General features: G+C 41.7%; 2 protein-coding genes across 2 annotated transcripts in view; both read right to left on the minus strand.

The window, feature by feature from the left end:
- Positions 1 to 20,702, minus strand: part of LOC145449617 (sodium-dependent serotonin transporter-like) — a 139,132-nt gene that overhangs the window by 74,177 nt on the left and 44,253 nt on the right. The gene's annotated exons all lie outside the window — the stretch shown is intronic.
- The window catches only part of LOC145450115 (uncharacterized), a 25,176-nt gene continuing 13,042 nt past the window's right edge, over positions 8,569 to 20,702 (minus strand). Inside the window, exons 6-16 of the mRNA XM_080328599.1 lie at positions 20,583 to 20,702; positions 19,569 to 19,663; positions 16,707 to 17,290; positions 16,041 to 16,156; positions 15,102 to 15,506; positions 13,635 to 13,743; positions 13,439 to 13,575; positions 11,992 to 12,760; positions 11,070 to 11,281; positions 9,393 to 9,632; positions 8,569 to 9,230 (exon numbers count right to left, since the gene is read on the minus strand). Coding sequence (XP_080184725.1) covers positions 8,814 to 9,230; positions 9,393 to 9,632; positions 11,070 to 11,281; positions 11,992 to 12,760; positions 13,439 to 13,575; positions 13,635 to 13,743; positions 15,102 to 15,506; positions 16,041 to 16,156; positions 16,707 to 17,290; positions 19,569 to 19,663; positions 20,583 to 20,702 — 3,204 coding nt within the window. The 3' untranslated portion in view covers positions 8,569 to 8,813. The remainder of the gene's footprint in view (positions 9,231 to 9,392; positions 9,633 to 11,069; positions 11,282 to 11,991; positions 12,761 to 13,438; positions 13,576 to 13,634; positions 13,744 to 15,101; positions 15,507 to 16,040; positions 16,157 to 16,706; positions 17,291 to 19,568; positions 19,664 to 20,582) is intronic.

Here is a 20,702-nt window from a genome sequence, read left to right on the forward strand (position 1 = left end):
CATATAATCCAATCGTGCTCTTGATACTGCATCAATTCAATATTTCTGTATCATTCTAAATGTTTCTGTATAATTCACGAAGACTAACTGAGTGTGCAATTGTCACTGCTCGTAAGACGTTGGCATTTTGGAGAATGCCACACTTTACGCTTCTTTTTGAGCTACCTGTAGGCATCTGCCATTCACTTGAGTTGTATATCGGGATTCTTAACTCCACCAATAATCCATTGTAGCAGTATCACAGCAATACACAAAGCTACCGAAAGTATGCCAACGAAGAAAAGGCTGTTTCTCCTGATCAAAAGTGAAATACTTTCTCTACCTTAATTGCCAAGTCCGCTTTTCTCACTTCGTAAGGGTGTTAAAAGTTCCGAAGATTTCTATTCCAAGTCCCAAAGCTTATGTCAGACCAATCACTTGTGTGGATGAACTACTCTACGTTCCGAATCATCTTCGATTTCAAAATCTTCATCATTAGCCTGTTATCCCTAAGATCTTCATCTCGATTCAAATTATCGAGCGTATAGTAAGGTTATTATATTTTGGAAATCTGAAAAGAGGACACTTTTTCAAAATATTCAAACTTGCAAAACCTGTGGAAAATCCATAAAAATGGTAAATTTTTCCCACATCGTGGTCGGTTGACTAATTTCCACCAAAAAATGGTCATCGCAGCGCCAAAAATACGTTTTTTCCTTCACTTTATCAGGTGGTTGACTAAAAAAAAGTCAACTTTCCGGCTCAGCTCCCCAAATACCCGCTGGAGCCTTGCCTCGGTGCTGATTTACGGCATCGCAGTCGAATTTGGCCGTAAATTTGACCAAAATTCTCAAAAGACAAAATCTCAAAAAAGAGGACAAAAGGGCGTTCTCAATGGACACTTTCAAAAATAAAGTCTCTCTCTCTCTCAAAAAAGAGGACAAATCCTAAAAGAGAACGTATGGTAACCCTAGCGTATAGGAGTTTCGAGTTACACTGGATAAAGCTGAATGGTGCATTGGACCTAGCTGATAGTAAATGTAATATTTATTTTTCTTGCCACATCCTGCAGTTTGCATCAAATAGGTGCGCGAAATATCCTCGTATGATTGCATTCTCTAACCAAAAATGGTTGTAAGCATCGGCCTAGGTCGACACCAGTACCTTTTTTCTTGATAATTCAATCGAGCCCTTGGCTATGTAACTTACTATGTGGTAAAGGTGTGGATTTACATAAAGGTATCGAAAAATATTATGGCTAAATTCGTGAAAATTAGCATATTTCGGACATATGACGTATAGCAAAAACTTGACGTGATGGAAGAAAACCTACGCCATTTCTGGAATCAGCTCGCCAAAATCAAGTGCAAAATCAAAGTCAACAAATTGTTTGTTCAAAATTGTTGCCCAGTGTGTTACATTAACGCTTACGTTGGTATACTGTGCGCGACAAAAATTCTGGGCTTTACTAAACTTTTATGAAATCTAATGTTGATACTCCGTGAAAACAGACCCGAAATTCCTCAGGCTATCTTTCTGATTTAACTACTTTTACTTGAGAAACATAAAATAGCGAAGTAGTGGGAAATTAGATCTACTTAAGTACCCAAGCAGCAGATAATTATTTGAGTTCTTCAAAAAAAGAGAAGTACTTCGGTACTGACCACCTCCGATACGTAGGCAGAACTTACCGCGGCTGGTCCCATCTTTTTCATGAACGAGATTAACAATTGGAGTGCAGTTTGCGAATCTCTCCCAAGCTAACAAATAACTGGCAACCAGAAAACATGTTTCGTCGTTTGGCGCGAATCGAGGACCCTCCGCGCTGGATTCGCGCCATTAGCATGCGGTGACGCAGGTGTCGGCACGGGTGATAAAGTTTCCGTACCACGCTGCTTTTCAGTATATCGACAGAATGGCTGTACTTTACGAAGGTACTTTCTGTTTCGCAAAGTCAATCTTCCAGATCCATCAATCTTAACAAGATACTGATCATTGTCGTTACACTGAACAATCATACCTGTCTTATCCCATCGAAGAGGGAAACGTCCATGTTGATTTTGTACACGACATATGTCCCCCACTTCAAGGGGTGCCAGAAAATGAGTGTGCGGTCGCAGAGATTCGAGCTGCTTAGCGAACCTGGTACGTAACGTACGTTCTCTTGTTTGCCATAGCTTTGTCCACATCGGTCTCACGATATGTCCATTGAAAATTGAACCAGCTTTCTTGAACGGCAGAGCGTCTTTTAATGGTCTTCCAAACACGATTTGAGCTGGAGATAGGCCATTGTCTGGATCAGGAGAGTTTTTGAACTGCAACACGGCTCGTACGAATGAGTCGGTTCGGAGCTCACCATCCTGTGATATATTTCCAGTGATAAGTCGTTTAATCGACTTGACTGCAATTTCAGCCCGGCCGTTTGATCGAGCATTGTTTGCTGAAGACAGTCTGTGTCGAACACCCCATCGACGTAAGAAATCCTGCGTACTATGAGCGGTGAATTCAGGTCCGCCATCGCTGCTCAGTTCTTCTACAACACCGAATATCATGAAGTAGTTCCGCAAAGCATCTTGCAGTCCAATTGCACCAGAGGTAGGAGTGCCAGGCTTGATATGAAAGATTGCAGGCCAATTGCTGAAACGATCGATGGCTACAAGATACTGGTGACCTGCGACAGTGCAGTAGTCTGCCGCAATAGCCTGAAAGGGGTACGTCGGTACGTAAGGATCACAAGGGGGCAAATGCGGCTGGCTCGGTGCGGACCTGCTACATGCAACACATTGTGCCCGTGTTCGTGCGATGCAAGCCGCCATACCGGGCCAGAAAACAGTGGCCTGAGCTCTCTGTGACATGGCATTGACACCTTGGTGAACAGAGTGAAGGGTGTCACAAATTGGTTTCCTCAGAATTGAGGGTATAACAACTCGATCATCATACATGACGACATCATCAACAATAGAAAGCTTACCACGATAGCGCCAATATGCTTGGATCCGAAACGGCAACTGATCCGATCCATGTGAGAATCCTGAGACGATGTATTCCTTCAGCTTACTGAGAGTATCATCGCATAGGGTAGCTTTTCGCACATCCTCCCATGAAATGACTTTAATGGCGTTCAGGGATGCCCTTGTAGCTGCAATAATAGACGTCTCTAGTTGGTTGTTTTCATTGTGACCTGCCGCCACACAATCGACTGGGTCCAGGGAAGACCAGTGAGTCGTGTCCAGTGATGCGGGGTGCCTCGAGAATGCATCCGATGCTGGTATGGATTTACCTGGAACATGAAAAATACGAAAGCGCCAGGACATTGTACGCTGCTTCAGACGGAATATTCTAGTGTTCGTAATATCGTCCAACGATTTGTCCCCGAAGATTTTGATCAGTGGTTTGTGATCAGTAGCGGTAACAAGGTCATCACAGCCAAGAGTAAAGAACTTGGTATCCTCCAGGGACCATGCCACAGCAAGGCTTCACCTTCAATCGGGGCGTATCGTCTTTCTGAATCACGTAAGAATCGGGAACCTGCTAGAGTAATTTTCCAGCCATTGGGACAGCAATCAGGCGTCGTAGATTCGCACTCGCAGTATTTTTGACGCAGCCAGTACCCAATGCCCGTTTTCGACCAGTCGGGATTCAAACAAGTTTTGCGCTTCGGGTCAAATATGCGCACCCCATTTTGAATCGCTCGAATAATCTCAGCTTTTGACTCCGCAAACGCCTCATCGAGTTCATTGGTCCACGTGAACGAATTTTTCGGGCTCAGTAAGCTCTTGAATGGTGCCATAACCATACAAAACTAATCAGAACTCAAAGTATAATACTGGGAGTTAAAAAACATCGATCTCTCATGCCACCTCATTTTGTCGCCTTTTATATTCTCTGCATTACTTTTCATTAAATGTGTGCGCGCCTCTTCTCTCCTTTGCCTGGGCCAAGGTGGGTGACTGATCTCAACGACTACTTCAAGTCGAAAGTAAGTCAAAGTAGTAGAAAGTAGTTGTCGAAAGTAGTCGAAAGTAAATCAATAGACGGCACATAAACATTTGCACTGCTTCATTTGGTTGATTTAAACTGATATTGCTTCTACAGGACAAATAAAGTGCGAGTTTCGGGGTCCAAATTTACGCTAATAACCAAAAATTCTATAAGTTGTCTAGTTTGATACTCGAGCAATAGTCAGCTAACATATATGTAAGCTTCAAATCTACTCTGGTATCTTACTCCCATCATCTTCGGATGTTGGGGGACATTTTCTCCTTGCCTAGCTCTGACTATGTCAAGGTTTTCAGGGAAATTATTTAGATATTTTAGCTTTTTTTAATGTCTGCTGTCCCATATAAACATATGGTGGTGGCATAATGTATCAGGGCACAATATTTCAAAGCTGACACATATAATCCAATCGTGCTCTTGATACTGCATCAATTCAATATTTCTGTATCATTCTAAATGTTTCTGTATAATTCACGAAGACTAACTGAGTGTGCAATTGTCACTGCTCGTAAGACGTTGGCATTTTGGAGAATGCCACACTTTACGCTTCTTTTTGAGCTACCTGTAGGCATCTGCCATTCACTTGAGTTGTATATCGGGATTCTTAACTCCACCAATAATCCATTGTAGCAGTATCACAGCAATACACAAAGCTACCGAAAGTATGCCAACGAAGAAAAGGCTGTTTCTCCTGATCAAAAGTGAAATACTTTCTCTACCTTAATTGCCAAGTCCGCTTTTCTCACTTCGTAAGGGTGTTAAAAGTTCCGAAGATTTCTATTCCAAGTCCCAAAGCTTATGTCAGACCAATCACTTGTGTGGATGAACTACTCTACGTTCCGAATCATCTTCGATTTCAAAATCTTCATCATTAGCCTGTTATCCCTAAGATCTTCATCTCGATTCAAATTATCGAGCGTATAGTAAGGTTATTATATTTTGGAAATCTGAAAAGAGGACACTTTTTCAAAATATTCAAACTTGCAAAACCTGTGGAAAATCCATAAAAATGGTAAATTTTTCCCACATCGTGGTCGGTTGACTAATTTCCACCAAAAAATGGTCATCGCAGCGCCAAAAATACGTTTTTTCCTTCACTTTATCAGGTGGTTGACTAAAAAAAAGTCAACTTTCCGGCTCAGCTCCCCAAATACCCGCTGGAGCCTTGCCTCGGTGCTGATTTACGGCATCGCAGTCGAATTTGGCCGTAAATTTGACCAAAATTCTCAAAAGACAAAATCTCAAAAAAGAGGACAAAAGGGCGTTCTCAATGGACACTTTCAAAAATAAAGTCTCTCTCTCTCTCAAAAAAGAGGACAAATCCTAAAAGAGAACGTATGGTAACCCTAGCGTATAGGAGTTTCGAGTTACACTGGATAAAGCTGAATGGTGCATTGGACCTAGCTGATAGTAAATGTAATATTTATTTTTCTTGCCACATCCTGCAGTTTGCATCAAATAGGTGCGCGAAATATCCTCGTATGATTGCATTCTCTAACCAAAAATGGTTGTAAGCATCGGCCTAGGTCGACACCAGTACCTTTTTTCTTGATAATTCAATCGAGCCCTTGGCTATGTAACTTACTATGTGGTAAAGGTGTGGATTTACATAAAGGTATCGAAAAATATTATGGCTAAATTCGTGAAAATTAGCATATTTCGGACATATGACGTATAGCAAAAACTTGACGTGATGGAAGAAAACCTACGCCATTTCTGGAATCAGCTCGCCAAAATCAAGTGCAAAATCAAAGTCAACAAATTGTTTGTTCAAAATTGTTGCCCAGTGTGTTACATTAACGCTTACGTTGGTATACTGTGCGCGACAAAAATTCTGGGCTTTACTAAACTTTTATGAAATCTAATGTTGATACTCCGTGAAAACAGACCCGAAATTCCTCAGGCTATCTTTCTGATTTAACTACTTTTACTTGAGAAACATAAAATAGCGAAGTAGTGGGAAATTAGATCTACTTAAGTACCCAAGCAGCAGATAATTATTTGAGTTCTTCAAAAAAAGAGAAGTACTTCGGTACTGACCACCTCCGATACGTAGGCAGAACTTACCGCGGCTGGTCCCATCTTTTTCATGAACGAGATTAACAATTGGAGTGCAGTTTGCGAATCTCTCCCAAGCTAACAAATAACTGGCAACCAGAAAACATGTTTCGTCGTTTGGCGCGAATCGTGATACCGGTGTTCTGTTGTTGTTCTTGTAGCTATAAGAGTCATTACTACTATCAGAGTGCAGCCAGGGGTGGGTTTTGAGGGCCGAAACCACTCTCCTTTCAAACCAGCATCTCCTTGAAACTAGTGAAATGCCGATTCTCCAATATTCCTTAGCGTACTTGCCGAGTTCCTTCAGAACTGAGTCTAGTTAGGTGCTCATTTTTGAAAAACAAATATTTCTAGTTCTAGTTGGAGATTTTGAAGCTTGCTAGCAGACATGGGGTAATCGCGATTAGTAATCGTAATCGATTACGACGATTACAGCATTTTCAAGTAATCGTAATCGCAATCGATTACATTCGAAAAAAATCCGAAGTAATCGTAATCGACTACTTCCCATATCTAATCGATTTCTTTGTGAAAGAACGATTACTTTTTATTTGTACAAAAACTATTACATAAATAACTTAACCGAACATTCGTGAGCAAGGAAGAGATATTAATTGTTATACCAGGTTAGTCATAGCACAAACGTCTGATTTTCGAACGCCACTGCTCATTATTACGTCAGAACTATTAGCTTCGCTCGTCATTACGTGAGAAGTATCCACACATAATAAATAGATTATTCGATGTACATTGTAGTGTGAATGCAAGAACACCCGCCATGCTGTATATCAGGTCATCAATATAATCCGGACGCGAATACCTCGCAGCAGGATAAAATCACCACTCTGCCTAGTTTCAAATAGCAGCATCTGCATTGATGCTGGGGTATGCTTAGTTAAACGCAGTTTGGCCGTTGTTGCTTGGTGAGCAGTAGGCCTATGTAGTAGCCTACGTACGTATGGACACCGGACAAAGATTGGAAATTTTGTACTCGTCAAATAAAACATTACGATTTCCACAATGAAGCATTAAAAATCAACAGCTGCTGGTAGGCTATATATGATAACCGAGCCGTTCTTTTTCGTTTCTCGTAACGGCAGTTTGTAGTATCTGTATCAAGTGGAAGGCAGAATTTTATGTTCACTTTATCTTATTCTCCTACGACTCTACTTTAAACGGGCATCAATCGTTATTTCTCAATTCTTTACTCTACATTTGGAGCTACCGCCATAGCCATCCGCGCATATAACACGTCAGCGCGAGTTGTAGCTAGAATCAGGAGCAAAACGGCAATTCGTCCCCCATTCCAAACATTGGTGTTGGGCCCTCATAGGGTGGTAAATGTTCAAGTTGAAGACCGAATTTCGTCGATAATATTAGTTATTGCATTATATTACTATTTATTTTTAATCCGCTCTCAGATTTACCGGTAGAGCTGGGTGCATGTATAATTCATAATAATTATATGTTGTTATAATTACTTTATTTCATGTTGTTAATTCGTGACTTCGGTCTGTTATTAAATCCAAAGATATTGTAGTCGGCCAAACGTAGCACACTAAAAGAAAAACTTACGTGAGACTCACACACAAATTGGCATTCCTCTGTGGGTGCTTCGGGTGGCATTTGTATTGTGGACTCAGATTGCAAGGATAGGACACAGCCCACCCAGTGCGGCTATTGACAATGGACACAGACTCAAAGTTTGGTCAAGATCGTTCTTTAGTAGCACACTTCGTGGAGTCGCATGTTGGCCGAAACTGCATGCATGTCTTTCGGTGTGTCGTGGCTCGATAATGACCGGTACCGAAATGCCTATTCCTATAGCATGCTTTTTTTCTTTAGGGGGAGAGTTATACATTCAAAAATCAAGCAATCTAGAGCCATTTAAACCGCGAAGCTCGAAGAAAATTTTCAAGTTAATATAATCTCTCAAAAATACTCCATAATTTATGTTGGTTTAGGAAATACTTTTAAGTCCACTTCGAGCTCGCTCCCCGCCCTATTGTGGAGTTTCGGGTGCGGCAGTTACAGACCTGGCAAGAATGCAAATCGTTGGGTGCGATAAATCGTTTCTTATCAAGTTGAGCAATGGTTACACATTATGGCGTAAGAAGCAAATGATGCGTCATTTATAAAGAAAATTGTTATCTCATAATAGGCCTTTCATCGCAATCCATACATTGTCTTCCAATATATCTTCACAGATTAGTTCTGAGTAGCAAAATAAATGTAATCGTGATTACTTTTCCAATGTAATCGTAATCATAATCGACTACTTCCTGATTTTGCTGTAATCGTAATCGTAATCGCGTGATTCAGAAGTAATCGTAATCGCAATCGATTACATTCGTGAAGTAATCACCCCATGTCTGCTTGCTAGATGATGGCCTGATCACTTGCTAAAAAAGTCGACCAGGACTATAGCGCAGATTTCTGCTTGATTAAAAGCTACTTATATACACTTTAAAATTGAGATCTTTATGACAGTCTGCCTCGTGCGAAGTCACGGTGCGAAAAAAAGCACAACGGTTGAAAATTTGGCGCAACGTTTGTATTCAACCGAGACAAGATAATGATTTTGTGCTTAAAATCGAAAAAGTAGGAAATGTAGCTTTTAAATAATCGAGGAGGAAAAGACACAAAAAAAAGGAGCGCCCCGATAAGTGTCGCGATACCACGCGCGTATCATCGCCCCTTCTATTAGCGAGGTTGTCAGGATCAGAAGGCTCCAACGCTTGGGACGGATTCTGAGTTTTTTCTCATTTCATGAGATTTCACGGCATTCCCATCCTGGGGTGCGGGGGTCCAGGGATTAAGTGCGGCCTGTCATTGCCCCCGGCCCATTCCGGGGCTGAAAACTGATTGCTTTCCGAGGGCATGTACGCTATCGTCTGAGAAGGCCGTTCGCTGGGTAAGATATTTCTCAAGTCAAACTCCGTCACCTCAGAGAAACCCCTTTGACCCTGTGGGTAGTCCGAAGGTTGCGGTAAAGACTCTGGGGGCATGTTGATCATGGATGGGTATCCCTGAGGGTGCGGGTAGTGTTCGTGCGGCCCCAAACGCGGATGGGGCAACCTCGGGTCGTACGTGGGCGGTCCCACCATTCTCATGTTAGCAGGCATGGGGTTGTGAGACAAAGGAGGGGGTTCGCTCTGATGGGTGAGTGGGGGCGGGCTCGCCGTGTCTTTGACCTGAAAAATAACAGTTATTGGGTTTTCACCAGTGATAGCAGTGCTCAAGTTGGTACTCAAGTTAAGCTTTCGCCTACTTGTACAGCTTTTGACATACGACTATATTCGAGCACAAATATACATGGTTACATCTACACCTACTTGAGTATCAATGCAACTCACAGCATCGTGATAGAGCGGCGACTTCTCCGGCATCTTGAACATGTTCATTCGATCCATCATGATCGACAAAGTCGAAGGCCCAGGTTTACGTTGCATTATTTGACCGGATTGTGAGGTCATCATGCTAGGCTGCGACATCATGCCCGAGTGTGGGGGCTGCTGCATGATGTTGGCTTGCGACGACATCATGCCCGGTTGAGATGTCATAACTCGATGCATTACGCCAGAGTTTGGGGTGCCCTGAGAAAAGATTGCCGGGGTCGTAATCAAGTAGATTACAAACGAAGTTAAAGTCAGCGGGCCTAGTTTTGTGTAAAATAATGGAAAACTCTGAAGTAGAAGTAGCGTGAAAGCTCTAAAGTAGAGATTTCCAAGCCAGAGTTTGGGGTGCCCTGAGAAAAGATTGCCGGGGTCGTAATCAAGTAGATTACAAACGAAGTTAAAGTCAGCGGGCCTAGTTTTGTGTAAAATAATGGAAAACTCTGAAGTAGAAGTAGCGTGAAAGCTCTAAAGTAGAGATTTCCAAGCCAGAGTTTGGGGTGCCCTGAGAAAAGATTACCGGGGTTGTAATCAAGTAGATTACAAACGAAGTTAAAGTCAGCGGGCCTAGTTTTGTGTAAAATAATGGAAAACTCTGAAGTAGAAGTAGCGTGAAAGCTCTAAAGTAGAGATTTCCAAGCCAGAGTTTGGGGTGCCCTGAGAAAAGATTGCCAGGGTCGTAATCAAGTAGATTCCAAAGTAAGTAAAAAGTCAGCATTCCAGGCCTAGTTTTGTGTAAAAAACGGAAAACTCTGAAGTAGAAGTAGTGTAAAAGATCAAAGTAGAGATTTCCAAGCAAGCACACGAGTGAGTAGGCTACTGTAGTCCTAGTTTGCTTTCAAAACTATAAAGTAAAAGATGGTCAGAGGCGGTGAAAGTAGGTTGGAGTAACGTCTTAGATTTTCGCTCAAGTAGAAGCGGTGCAAGTAATGACGTAAATTCATTCTCATCTCCCAGTACCGATTTCAGAGCAAGTATGCCAGGCAAAAGCGGAAAACTGCGAACTAGAAGTAGTTTGAAAGAAAAAACCACCCGCGGAAGGAATGCAAGTGGGCAAAACCTGCTTCAGTACTCTGACAACCTACAAGTGTGTCTTTATTGACAACCATTTACTAAAGCGAGTCCCAAAACTGCTTTTCTCTTGACAAAGAAGAGGGAAAAACGAGTGTTTCAGCATCAAACAACTGGTAAAGTAAAAGTATCCAAACCAGTGTGTAAAACAAGTAGATAAACGTAATTGAGTAGGCGAAGCACGTAGAGACTTGTACAATGCACATTGCACAAACTATTCTGGATTTTCAAAATTCGCAACTACAACTACAACTGCTCACTTTTCAAAATACGCGACTAGTATTAGGCACTTTTCAAAATCAAGATCTAGAATTACCGGTACTCGCTTATCAAAGTATGCAACCAGTAGCCTACTATCACTACTCACTTTTAAAAATGCATAATCAGAACTCCTCCACTTTGCTTCACTAGAACAATAACTGGTACTACTCACTTTTCAAAACATAAAACAAGAACTAAAGCTTTTCAAAAAAGCAGTGGTATGTTGACCGTAACTAACTAGATTGGCAGTTTGTAGTAGTATGGAATGAAGTAGATGAATGCAACATTGTAAGTGAAACAACGTACCGGTTGGGACCATTCGTTTGTGGGAGGATTTGTGATTGGACCCGCGGAATGAGGTCCCATCATCATGGGTTGCTCCATGCCCATGTGCTGTTGGCTTATCCCCGCAGACGGAGACCGAGAATGCATGGGTGAAGGTTGGGGCTGCGGGTGACCCAACTCGCCCGGATTTGAGAAACGAGGGCCCACGTTCATGCTGGGTGAAGCCATGTGACCTGGAACAAATTCATCACATTATATATGTGGAATCCAAGTAGCGTATGTGCATTTTTTGACATCTAGACTTTTTATTCAATTTTCATTTTGTTTCGGCCATACTAATGTTTGAAACAAAACAATGCGACTACAGAATTCTAGTTGGCGAATTGAACTTAGAGTGAAATGCTGGTAATCTAGTTCTGGGTTGGAATACCGGTACATTTAGCATGATGTATTTGGTGTGCCAAAACCGTTCTCAGCATCACACCTGTGTGTAGTCAGTAGAATCTTTGGTGCGCACAAGAAGACACTGATTCCATTTTGGATCTAGTTCCAATCTAGTTTGTGAAATCTTTCTAAGCTCCCATTCTACTTCTAATCTGATTTGGTTTTCCTGAAAATGCAACAGGAGGACTCTATCGGGTGAAACGATCCAAGCTCGCTGTACAGACATTTGCTACTCTTGTGCTTACCAGAATGAATTCTGATTTGATGTTTGAATAAATTTCAAAGTTTTTGCGAATTCTAATTCTGGCCTATTTGGAATGAACTGTATTCTGTAAACAGCATTCTAATCTAATTGGAAAACTGAAAACTTTCCCGTTCAACTTTGCTACCCTATATATCACGATATATATTTTATAAATACTATTATCAATTTTGTTATAATGTATCTAATAATCGATATCATAATAATGACAATCATCACACATTGGATATCGCATACCTGGGTAATTCATGGGCGACCTTGGTGGCATCTGGTTGGCCAGATTTAGATCAGGAGGTCGCTGACCCCCTCGTCTTGCGATCGCATCCATCATAGACCCAACTCCCGACCCCGCCCTGCCTCTGACTTCCATCCCTCCCGTGGGGCTTCCCATTTGCGGGGGCAGCATCTCGTAATGGGGTCCACGCATGTCTCCATGGTAGTGACCCAGCTGTTCATAGTTCGGTCTCACCCCGATTCGAGGGTCCATCACTTGAGGACCCACAACGGGGGAGGAGGTGCCGGGCATGTGGGATAAGCGCCGAGACCCGTCAGTCCCTCCCCAGTCCTGGCTGCCCGATTCCGGGTCGTACGGGGGCACCGAGTTGTAATAACTGGCTTGCTTCATCAATTGTTCGGAAAAGGGGTAATTTTCACCGGAACTCCTCATCCCATGATGGGACAAACGCGGGTGTCTGATAGAATTGGGGCCTCCGTAAGGGTCGTACAGGCGAGGCTGCTGTCCTTGGGGCTGATTGGGGTAATGACCCCGAGGCATAACCATCCTGTGCGGCATGTATCCGGGGGGCACTCTGCTCTCTTGGGGCATGCGAACGATGCGATGTCTCATCCTGGCCATTCGTTGATGATCCATCGGCATTCTGGGGTCCTGAATGAGCCCGTCCGGGGCGGGATATCTCTGCGATGGGGGGTAAGGGGGCGGGGGTCTGGATGGAAGGTCCCCAGGGATTCCAGCTTCTTGACGTCTCATTTTGTCTGCGTGATGTTCCTGAGAAATGGTGTGTATTGTGGTTTGAGAGATTACCAATTCATTTACAAAAGTGTTCTTTACTATATATATATATATCGACTTTCAATTAAATAAAAGGGCAAAAGAAAATAGGAAACAAAAGAACATCAAGATAATCGGTTTTGGGCTCTTGTTAACCGCCTTTTTTACTATATGGCTCCACATAGACGCCTGTCCTGATTACGGGATCATGGCCAGGCAGTGGCCTTGCATATTAGCCAAAAATGGGCAGAAAATAGCTACTTTTTGTCTTGGTAACCGCTTATACTAGAGAGCCGGTTAAGGGCTCATGCACACTGTACAGAAATAGCAGGTTTCTATCTCATTTTCATACAAAATCACAAGCAAATTAATGATTTTCCGAAGTAAAACTAGGCACAAATAGAAAATTCGTATAGTGACAAACAATGAAATGTCCTTCGAGAATAAATATGGATAGCGACCGTCAGAACTGGATGTGGGAATGGCGACCGTAAGAATTCACTTAACTGGCGAAATCATGATCTCCGTTACAAAGAAATGGGTATTTTGCACATCTAAAACATTTGGGGCCATATTATATCAAAAAGTTGTCAAAAAATGCTAAAATTTCCCATTCTCAAATCAAAATGTTTCTGTTGTTTAGGTCGAAAAGCAATCACGCTACTCATTACAAACCTGAACGAGATGAAGCCATTCTGCGTTTTCCGGCCCGCGGTGACCCATGGCCTGGTCCTGGACGTCCTTCATGCCCGGCTGTGGTGGCGCGGGGTATCTATAGGGCTGATGGTGGGGCCAACCAGGCGGTCGGAGTCCTGAGAACAATTACCAGGGTTTAAACTGGAAATGACAATTGTTGCGCCCTCAAACTCACCCTGCATTTGACTCCCCGGTGAATCCCCCTGAAAAAGAATGTGTCGCATGTTCTCCATTTTCAGCAACTTGCGTTGTCGGTCCTGCATCTTCTCGTGCGATATTTTGTCCTGAAACCGACCCGAAATCAAATTTCACCCCAAAACTCATTTTAAATAGGGGTGGGCAAAATCGAGCACCTCACTGATTCGATTCTGAATTGGAGTATTAGGTTTTGATTCGCGCATTCAGGTGATCGGGTACCACTCATTTGTCGTCATAACAGTATGGATGATGTAAAAAGCTCAAATGTTTTCCCTTTGTGCGACTACAAACGATAGAATGCCAGTTCCACATCACATTAAGCAATATTTGGTATTTTTTGCGCATACGGAGATGCCCATTTCATCGCACTACGTGACGATACTGTGCGTTAGGGGTTTTCAAAAATGACTTTTTCTCAAATCGTACTGGCTACTTGATAAAATTGTTAGGTTACCTAATTTAAGCCTACACACCAAATTTGACTCAATTCCAGCCAGTAGCCGCATTGCTACAGGAGAGGAAAGTTTCGATTTATTATCTAAAAATATATAACAAAAAATTTGAAAATTTTTTGTTGTCTATAGAAATGATGTCCACCAAATTTGGTTCAAATCCAACCAGTGAAAGCGGAGTGATTGCCGTCGAAAAATTTGGATTTCAGTAAAATAGTATTTACGGTGGGCACCACTATAATAAATAATTAAAGAATTGGTCACCGTAAATACTATTTTATTGAAATCCAAATTTTTCGACGGCAATAACTCCGCTTCCACTGATTGGAATTGAACCAAATTTGGTGTGTAGGCTTAAATTAGGTAACCTAACAATTTTATCAAGTAGCCATTACGATTTGAGAAAAAGAAGTCATTTTTGAATACCCCTACTGTGCGTGTGCGTCTTCACAGATTTGTCATTTCTAGTAACTTGCGTAGCCTTGTACTACCTGTTTGGTATGCCGAGATACAACCTATCAAGGTTTGAAAGCTCTCAGTGGAAAGTGGCATTGAAACTAGAAATCTCGTAAATAAAATACCTCTTCGTGTCAAGGAGCATGCAATTTGAATAATTGAAAATCATCTTTCATTTATGGTCTAGAACAGCGGTTCTCAACCGGGAGTCCGCGATGCATTTTCAGGGGGTCTGTGAAGCCTCTACTTTTACAAAATGATAGATAACCTATTTCTTTTTCATTTTTAAAATAGAGAAATTACGAGGCAGTTTCGTTTCATTACTGCTACAACTTCATGAGTCACATCAACATAATGACCGTCTGAAATGAAACATCCTACTGTATGAACTGATTTCAATTGCCAAATTGCCAATAGCCTACTAATACAAGCATATTGCAGTTAAGAGATATTTTGTTTGGGTTTGTGGAAAAAGTAAAAAAGCAAGATTAACTCTCGAATCGTTGTGCCCCGCCTTATTTTCAACATAAACAGACCTGGGCTCCATTGTGCGGCTGCATTTGAATGTGGCTTTCCGACGTCACAGTACACGAGACAGGGAGTGCGTCTGAGGAGGGAGGTTTCGTTTCTTGCAAATTTATCGATTTTGGGGCAGGTTCGTTTGTTGCCGGGCTTTTTGTTGTCAGGTTTGTTTCTGGTTTTTCGGCCGATAATTCCGTCGGAGATCTGCAAGTCGTTGGCATCGACATTGTCTGCGTGTCTGGCGTTTCGGACTTGACGGTGGATGTCGGGGGGCTGTACTGCCCGGATGGGGGGAGCTTTCGGTTGCCGAGATATGACTGGTGGTAGAGAATGATGCTCGGGACTTTGCTATCGTTGAAAAGGGCCGACGCTCTGTTCGCCTCCTCTGTGCTGAAGATATACATGTACGGGTTGTTGGTCTGAAAAAGAATTCAAAACAAAATTATACGGCTGCTCATCATAAATGAACAGTAGGGCTGTTCAAAAATAGCCTTTTTCCTGAATCTTGCTGGCTACGTGATTAAATCGTTAGGTTGCCTTAAACAACGACGCACACCAAATTTTAATTCATTCCAACCAATAATCGCGGATTTCGTACAGTTTGAAAATTTTGAATTTACCCAAAGATGCAGAAAAAAAATTTTTTTCAATTTTTTTGTCAACTCCATGAAATTGTTGCGCTGTCTTCAAAGACGATGCAAAACAAATTTGACTCAATTCCAACCCGTAGAAGCAGAGTTATTTGATTTTTTCGATGAAAATTCTTTGATTATCCACCGATCAAGAATAATCCCCAAATTATCGAAGAAAAACTCAAAGTCCCTATACATTTTTTAACACTCTCTATTAGTTGCTGATTATCAGTCGTGACTAGTGTCGGCTGGTCAGTTCTATCAATATCAATATATTTTCAAATCGTAGATCGCAATGAAATGAAAGTCAAAGCGACTCACCGGTGGGTCCAGCAGCGAAGTGAGTGCTCGTGGAAACCGTTCCTCTTTTGATGCTCCTCGCGATTTCTCGTCTTTCGAGCGACTTTTGCGACGCTTGCTTTTAGGAGCAGCTGTGTCTGAAGGACCACCGATTTCAGTTTATGAATTTTCAGACATTTCATTTTCATAGTTCTACTCCAAGCAATTTTCGAATGCCTACTCATAGCTATAATAGATTAATTTGATTACCTGAGCAGAGTGAAGACAAGTGGGAAATTTTCAGTTTTCCAAATTCGATTACAATCACAATTACAGCTACACAGTTTTTCCCCAAATTAGACTAGAATAATAATGTTAGCTGCAGTATTTTTCCCCGAATTATATCGAAATTAGAATTACTGAATTCGCGAAAACTTGGACGTGGAGTCAAATCCCGTTCAGGTTCATGTCATATCATCATTAATTTTCATGAGCACAAGGATGACAAATGTCGAAATATTGAGCTTGGCTCGTTTCGCACGAAGCAGTTCTCCTGTAGCATTTTTAGGAGAAGCAGAAATGAGGTTAGAATTGGAATTAACATTTTAGTCTAATTAGACAATCAGAATTAAGCAATTGTCCATGGATGTCTGTACCTGAGAGCGTTAGTCAAGTAAGAGATAACAAAACAGCCAGAGCGTGACATACCTTTTCTGTCGTCATCTTTAGAATCTGCAGACTTGGTTCGTTCTCGTTTATTGGCTGCTTTTTTCCCTCCGTTACCCACAACGACGGAATCGGCGCTGGTGCATCGTTTGTCCAACGAAGGAGAAGGAGGGGGTCGCATTCTCACACTACCGGGTGACGGAGTCGCGACGTTGGGAGGCCCCATGAACTGAGTCGGAGTCCCGGGCTCAGATGGGGCCGCCGGTATCGAGTCTACCGTGTTTTGCAAACCAGACATGGGGTTTACGTTACTGGCTGGACTACGATTTGATTGATTTGAGTGTAACGTCGGAGATTTCAAGTTTGTGACGTTTCTGGGGGAACCGCGATTCCAACCCGCCGTGTTCTCCATGAAACCGTGCTGCGCGTTACGTGGGAACACCTCGTTGGCAAACTGGAACGAGTTTGGCTTGTATGAGGGTGACACGATGCCCGGGTTGTGTCTGGTCGGGGGTGCCATGGTGCAGGGCTGGTTGATGGTGGGTTTGACCCCCGTATTGTACGAGGTTGTCGTCGTCGGTGATTTGTACGAGACCGAATCGATCGGACGAGACATGTTCTCTAATCTGGAAGAACAGTTTCGCTCAATACGGATTCTAGCAACATTTTTCAATAGCTGACCGACTCAACTTGAACATTGCTAGTTGCTACTACTACGTTCATCACGGTATCATCATCATTGTTTTATTAGCAATTTTATCAGTTCAATACACCACAAAAAATGCGATACAATGAAAAGACAGGAAGATGTCGAAGCGACAAGGAGCAGTCTATGGAATCTGACACCCACCTTGGCCTAGGCGATGTAAAGAGGAGGCATGCACACTGAATGAAAGTGAAGAAGATAGTATAGAAAAAGAAAGCGACAAGAAATAGGGCGGCATGTCATGGGAAGCGAGATCGATCGGTCAGTCGTGGTCCGGTATCATTTCTCAACTCATAAAGTCATACTCGATCAGGGTTGTAATGACTCGAGTCATTTTCTCAAAATACGGAAATGACTCGACTCGATTCAATCTGAGCATTGACTCGAACCAAGTCATATGACTCGAGACTCAGACGGCCAAGACCGACATTTCATAGTCATTTCGAAGAATAGTAGAGTAACCACACTATTGGGATTTCGTCTATTGGTACTGGTACTTGAAACTGCGACCAGAGACTGCTAAAAGTGACGAGAATTAGTATATTATGAATGCGAATCATTCGATATCACTAAACAGATTTATAAAAGTGGATCTAACAGCACTTTAACTGGAAACGGATCAGTCAACACAATGACTTGGACTCAGACTCGAGTTATAATACAATGACTCGGACTCGACCCTCTGGTCGCTGACTTGCACTCGACTCGGTGGCGAATTGAAAATGACTCGACTCGAGTCAATAGTATAAAATGTTCTCATCCATTCTCTAATAGTTGCTGACGTTTGTCAGCGAATATTGTCACTATTCAGGCTTATTTCAATATAACATATTCAATTGTATAAAGTAGGATTCTACTGAAGAGTTAACGGCACAATTAGCATACAAACTAAGATGCCAATGAAAGACAACGTGAAAACATATGACGGAACGAAGTAATTTACACGTAACAAATCATCTAGATTTATACCCACAGATTTATAAACCCTATTCGTTAAAGGATACTGTGATATGTCTGATCTGCTCTGTCTACTATCAATAGATTGACACTCGTCACAGCGAGGGCTGGGCACAATGATTCAAGAACTCGAATTCAAATATATCAGTTTTGATGATTCACAACAATAAGTAATAGATGATTCTTTTGAGGACTGGAATGATAAGCTTCCAGCCACTAAGAGTTGATTTAACAATGTAAATTTTAGTTCCGATACCACTGTGGATGCCTTGAAACCTGGACTGGTGGTTTCGCAGCATCCACAACATATACTGTCAAGCTACTCAGTAAGTTTGTTCCAAAATAACTTTTTTTTCCCGGATTCCAGGGATTCACAGAGTAAATTGTTAGTTTGCCTACAAAAAAATGCTACACAACAAATTTGGGTTAATTTCAACTGGTAGAAGGGTCGCACAGCAAATTGAAATTTTTGAATTTATTATGAAATTTTTTTTTTCAAGTTTCACTGTCAACCTCATGGCATTGTTGAGTTGTCTACAAAAACAATACAAATTTGACGCAATTCCAACCCGTAGAAGCAAAGTTATTGGAGTGTTTCATCAATAATTAGATGGGATTTCCCACAGCAATGCTATTTTTGCATATCCACAAGTTTGAACTGCAGTAACATCACTTTTACTGGTTGGAAGCGAGCAGAAATTTGTATGCTTCGTTCTTTCAAGACTACTCAACAATTTCATGTGGTTGACAGTAAAATTTGAAATTTTATTTTTATTTTTTATGATCAACTCAAAAATGTCAATTGGCTCTGCAGCCTAACAATTTGATCAGTGAATCCCCGGAATCTGGAAAAAATAGTTATTTTAGAACAACCCTAGTACGCACGTTACTAGAATTGAAATATTTATGAAGTCGTGGTGTGAATATTGCCGCAGAGTGCTATTAAGGTATGGTTGAAACAATAGCAAATCATCGTTAATGTGATGTAGAACTGGGATTCTTTGTGGCCGCATCAAAGACACATATTTGAACTTTCCATATCATTCATATTGCCAGAAGTCAAAACTCAAAATACTAGACTTGAAGCCTAACAATATCGGATTCAGAGTCGAATCACTCAGCTACTCGACTTTGGCCGCCCTAGTCATAGTCGCGAGTATAGCTATAGCTGATTGTGCCGAGCGTTCTTTCAATATTCCATTGTAGCCCCAAACGTAATATACAAAATATCATCAACGCACCTTTGCGTATCCGTGACCCCTAAAATATCTTGCAAATGAGATTTACGTGATTGTCCTCCCGCACTGGACTTTGTGTCGAAAGATCGAGTCGGCGACTAAAAAATAAGCGTACGAGTGAAATACAAAAATGAAACTCATAAGTATCGGCCATGAGGTGGTAAAATATCGGCAATTTTCGTGAAAACTCATACAGAATGGTAGCAGGGAATCAGAACTATAATCTGCGACTGCTAGACTGAGGATATTGATCTATTTTTCATAGCTTACAGGTTACAGGTGTCCTGATGCAACCTTTCTAGTTTATTTCATGTCCAGGCATAGCAATCGCTGCGAAGATGTTCAAACAAATGCTGTGAAGTTTTGGAAATGCGCCATAAGCTAGATGGCATATCTTTTGAATATGTTGAGGTTATCGGCGCAAGTTCAAAGATTTGATCAGTCAGGCTCTGGTCGTGAAAATGCATCTTGCGATTTCACAAGCAGCCCTCTCTGATTTACTGCTAAAAGCATGCAACCGCTAAAATGAATCTACTTTTACAAAGTGTGTTTCTATTTCAACTGGAAGTGATTTGAACATGTCTTAAAAACTTCTACCTATAATTGAGTAGAAATTAACGGGTTTTACTTCTACTCAAGTGCTACTGGCTACTTCCACTAACTACTTTGACTTACTACTAAAATTGACTAAAATTTTATAACAATATTCTTACTTCTACTTGAGTTGCGACCCTGACTGCTTTGAATTACTACAATGATTGACTAGAAATTTACAGCAATATTTTGACTTCTATGCTGGCTAGTATGAATTACTTGTTACGACTTTAATTGAGTAATTGACTAATATAGTCATATCGATATGACCCTGAATATTTTCAGCTGATTGAACATATTCAAATTTCGTTCAAATTTTGTACCCCTAAGAAGCTGTTTCATAATTGAGTAAGGAATTTACAGTATAGAGCGCTCAAAAATCTGATATCGGTGTAGCTCTGCTCAAAATCATGATCAACTCACGGCAGTTGCTGCAGGTTTGGAGATCATAGGAGACATCGGGTCTAGAAGTTCTCCATCTAAATCCAAAGACTTCAACGGACTTCGCGACGCGTCAAACTGACTCAACGACGTGATGACCGC

The sequence above is a fragment of the Botryllus schlosseri genome, chromosome 11 (genome assembly GCF_051294905.1).
Source record: "Botryllus schlosseri isolate E-star chromosome 11, Bs_hap1, whole genome shotgun sequence".
NCBI classification, from domain to species: domain Eukaryota; kingdom Metazoa; phylum Chordata; class Ascidiacea; order Stolidobranchia; family Styelidae; genus Botryllus; species Botryllus schlosseri.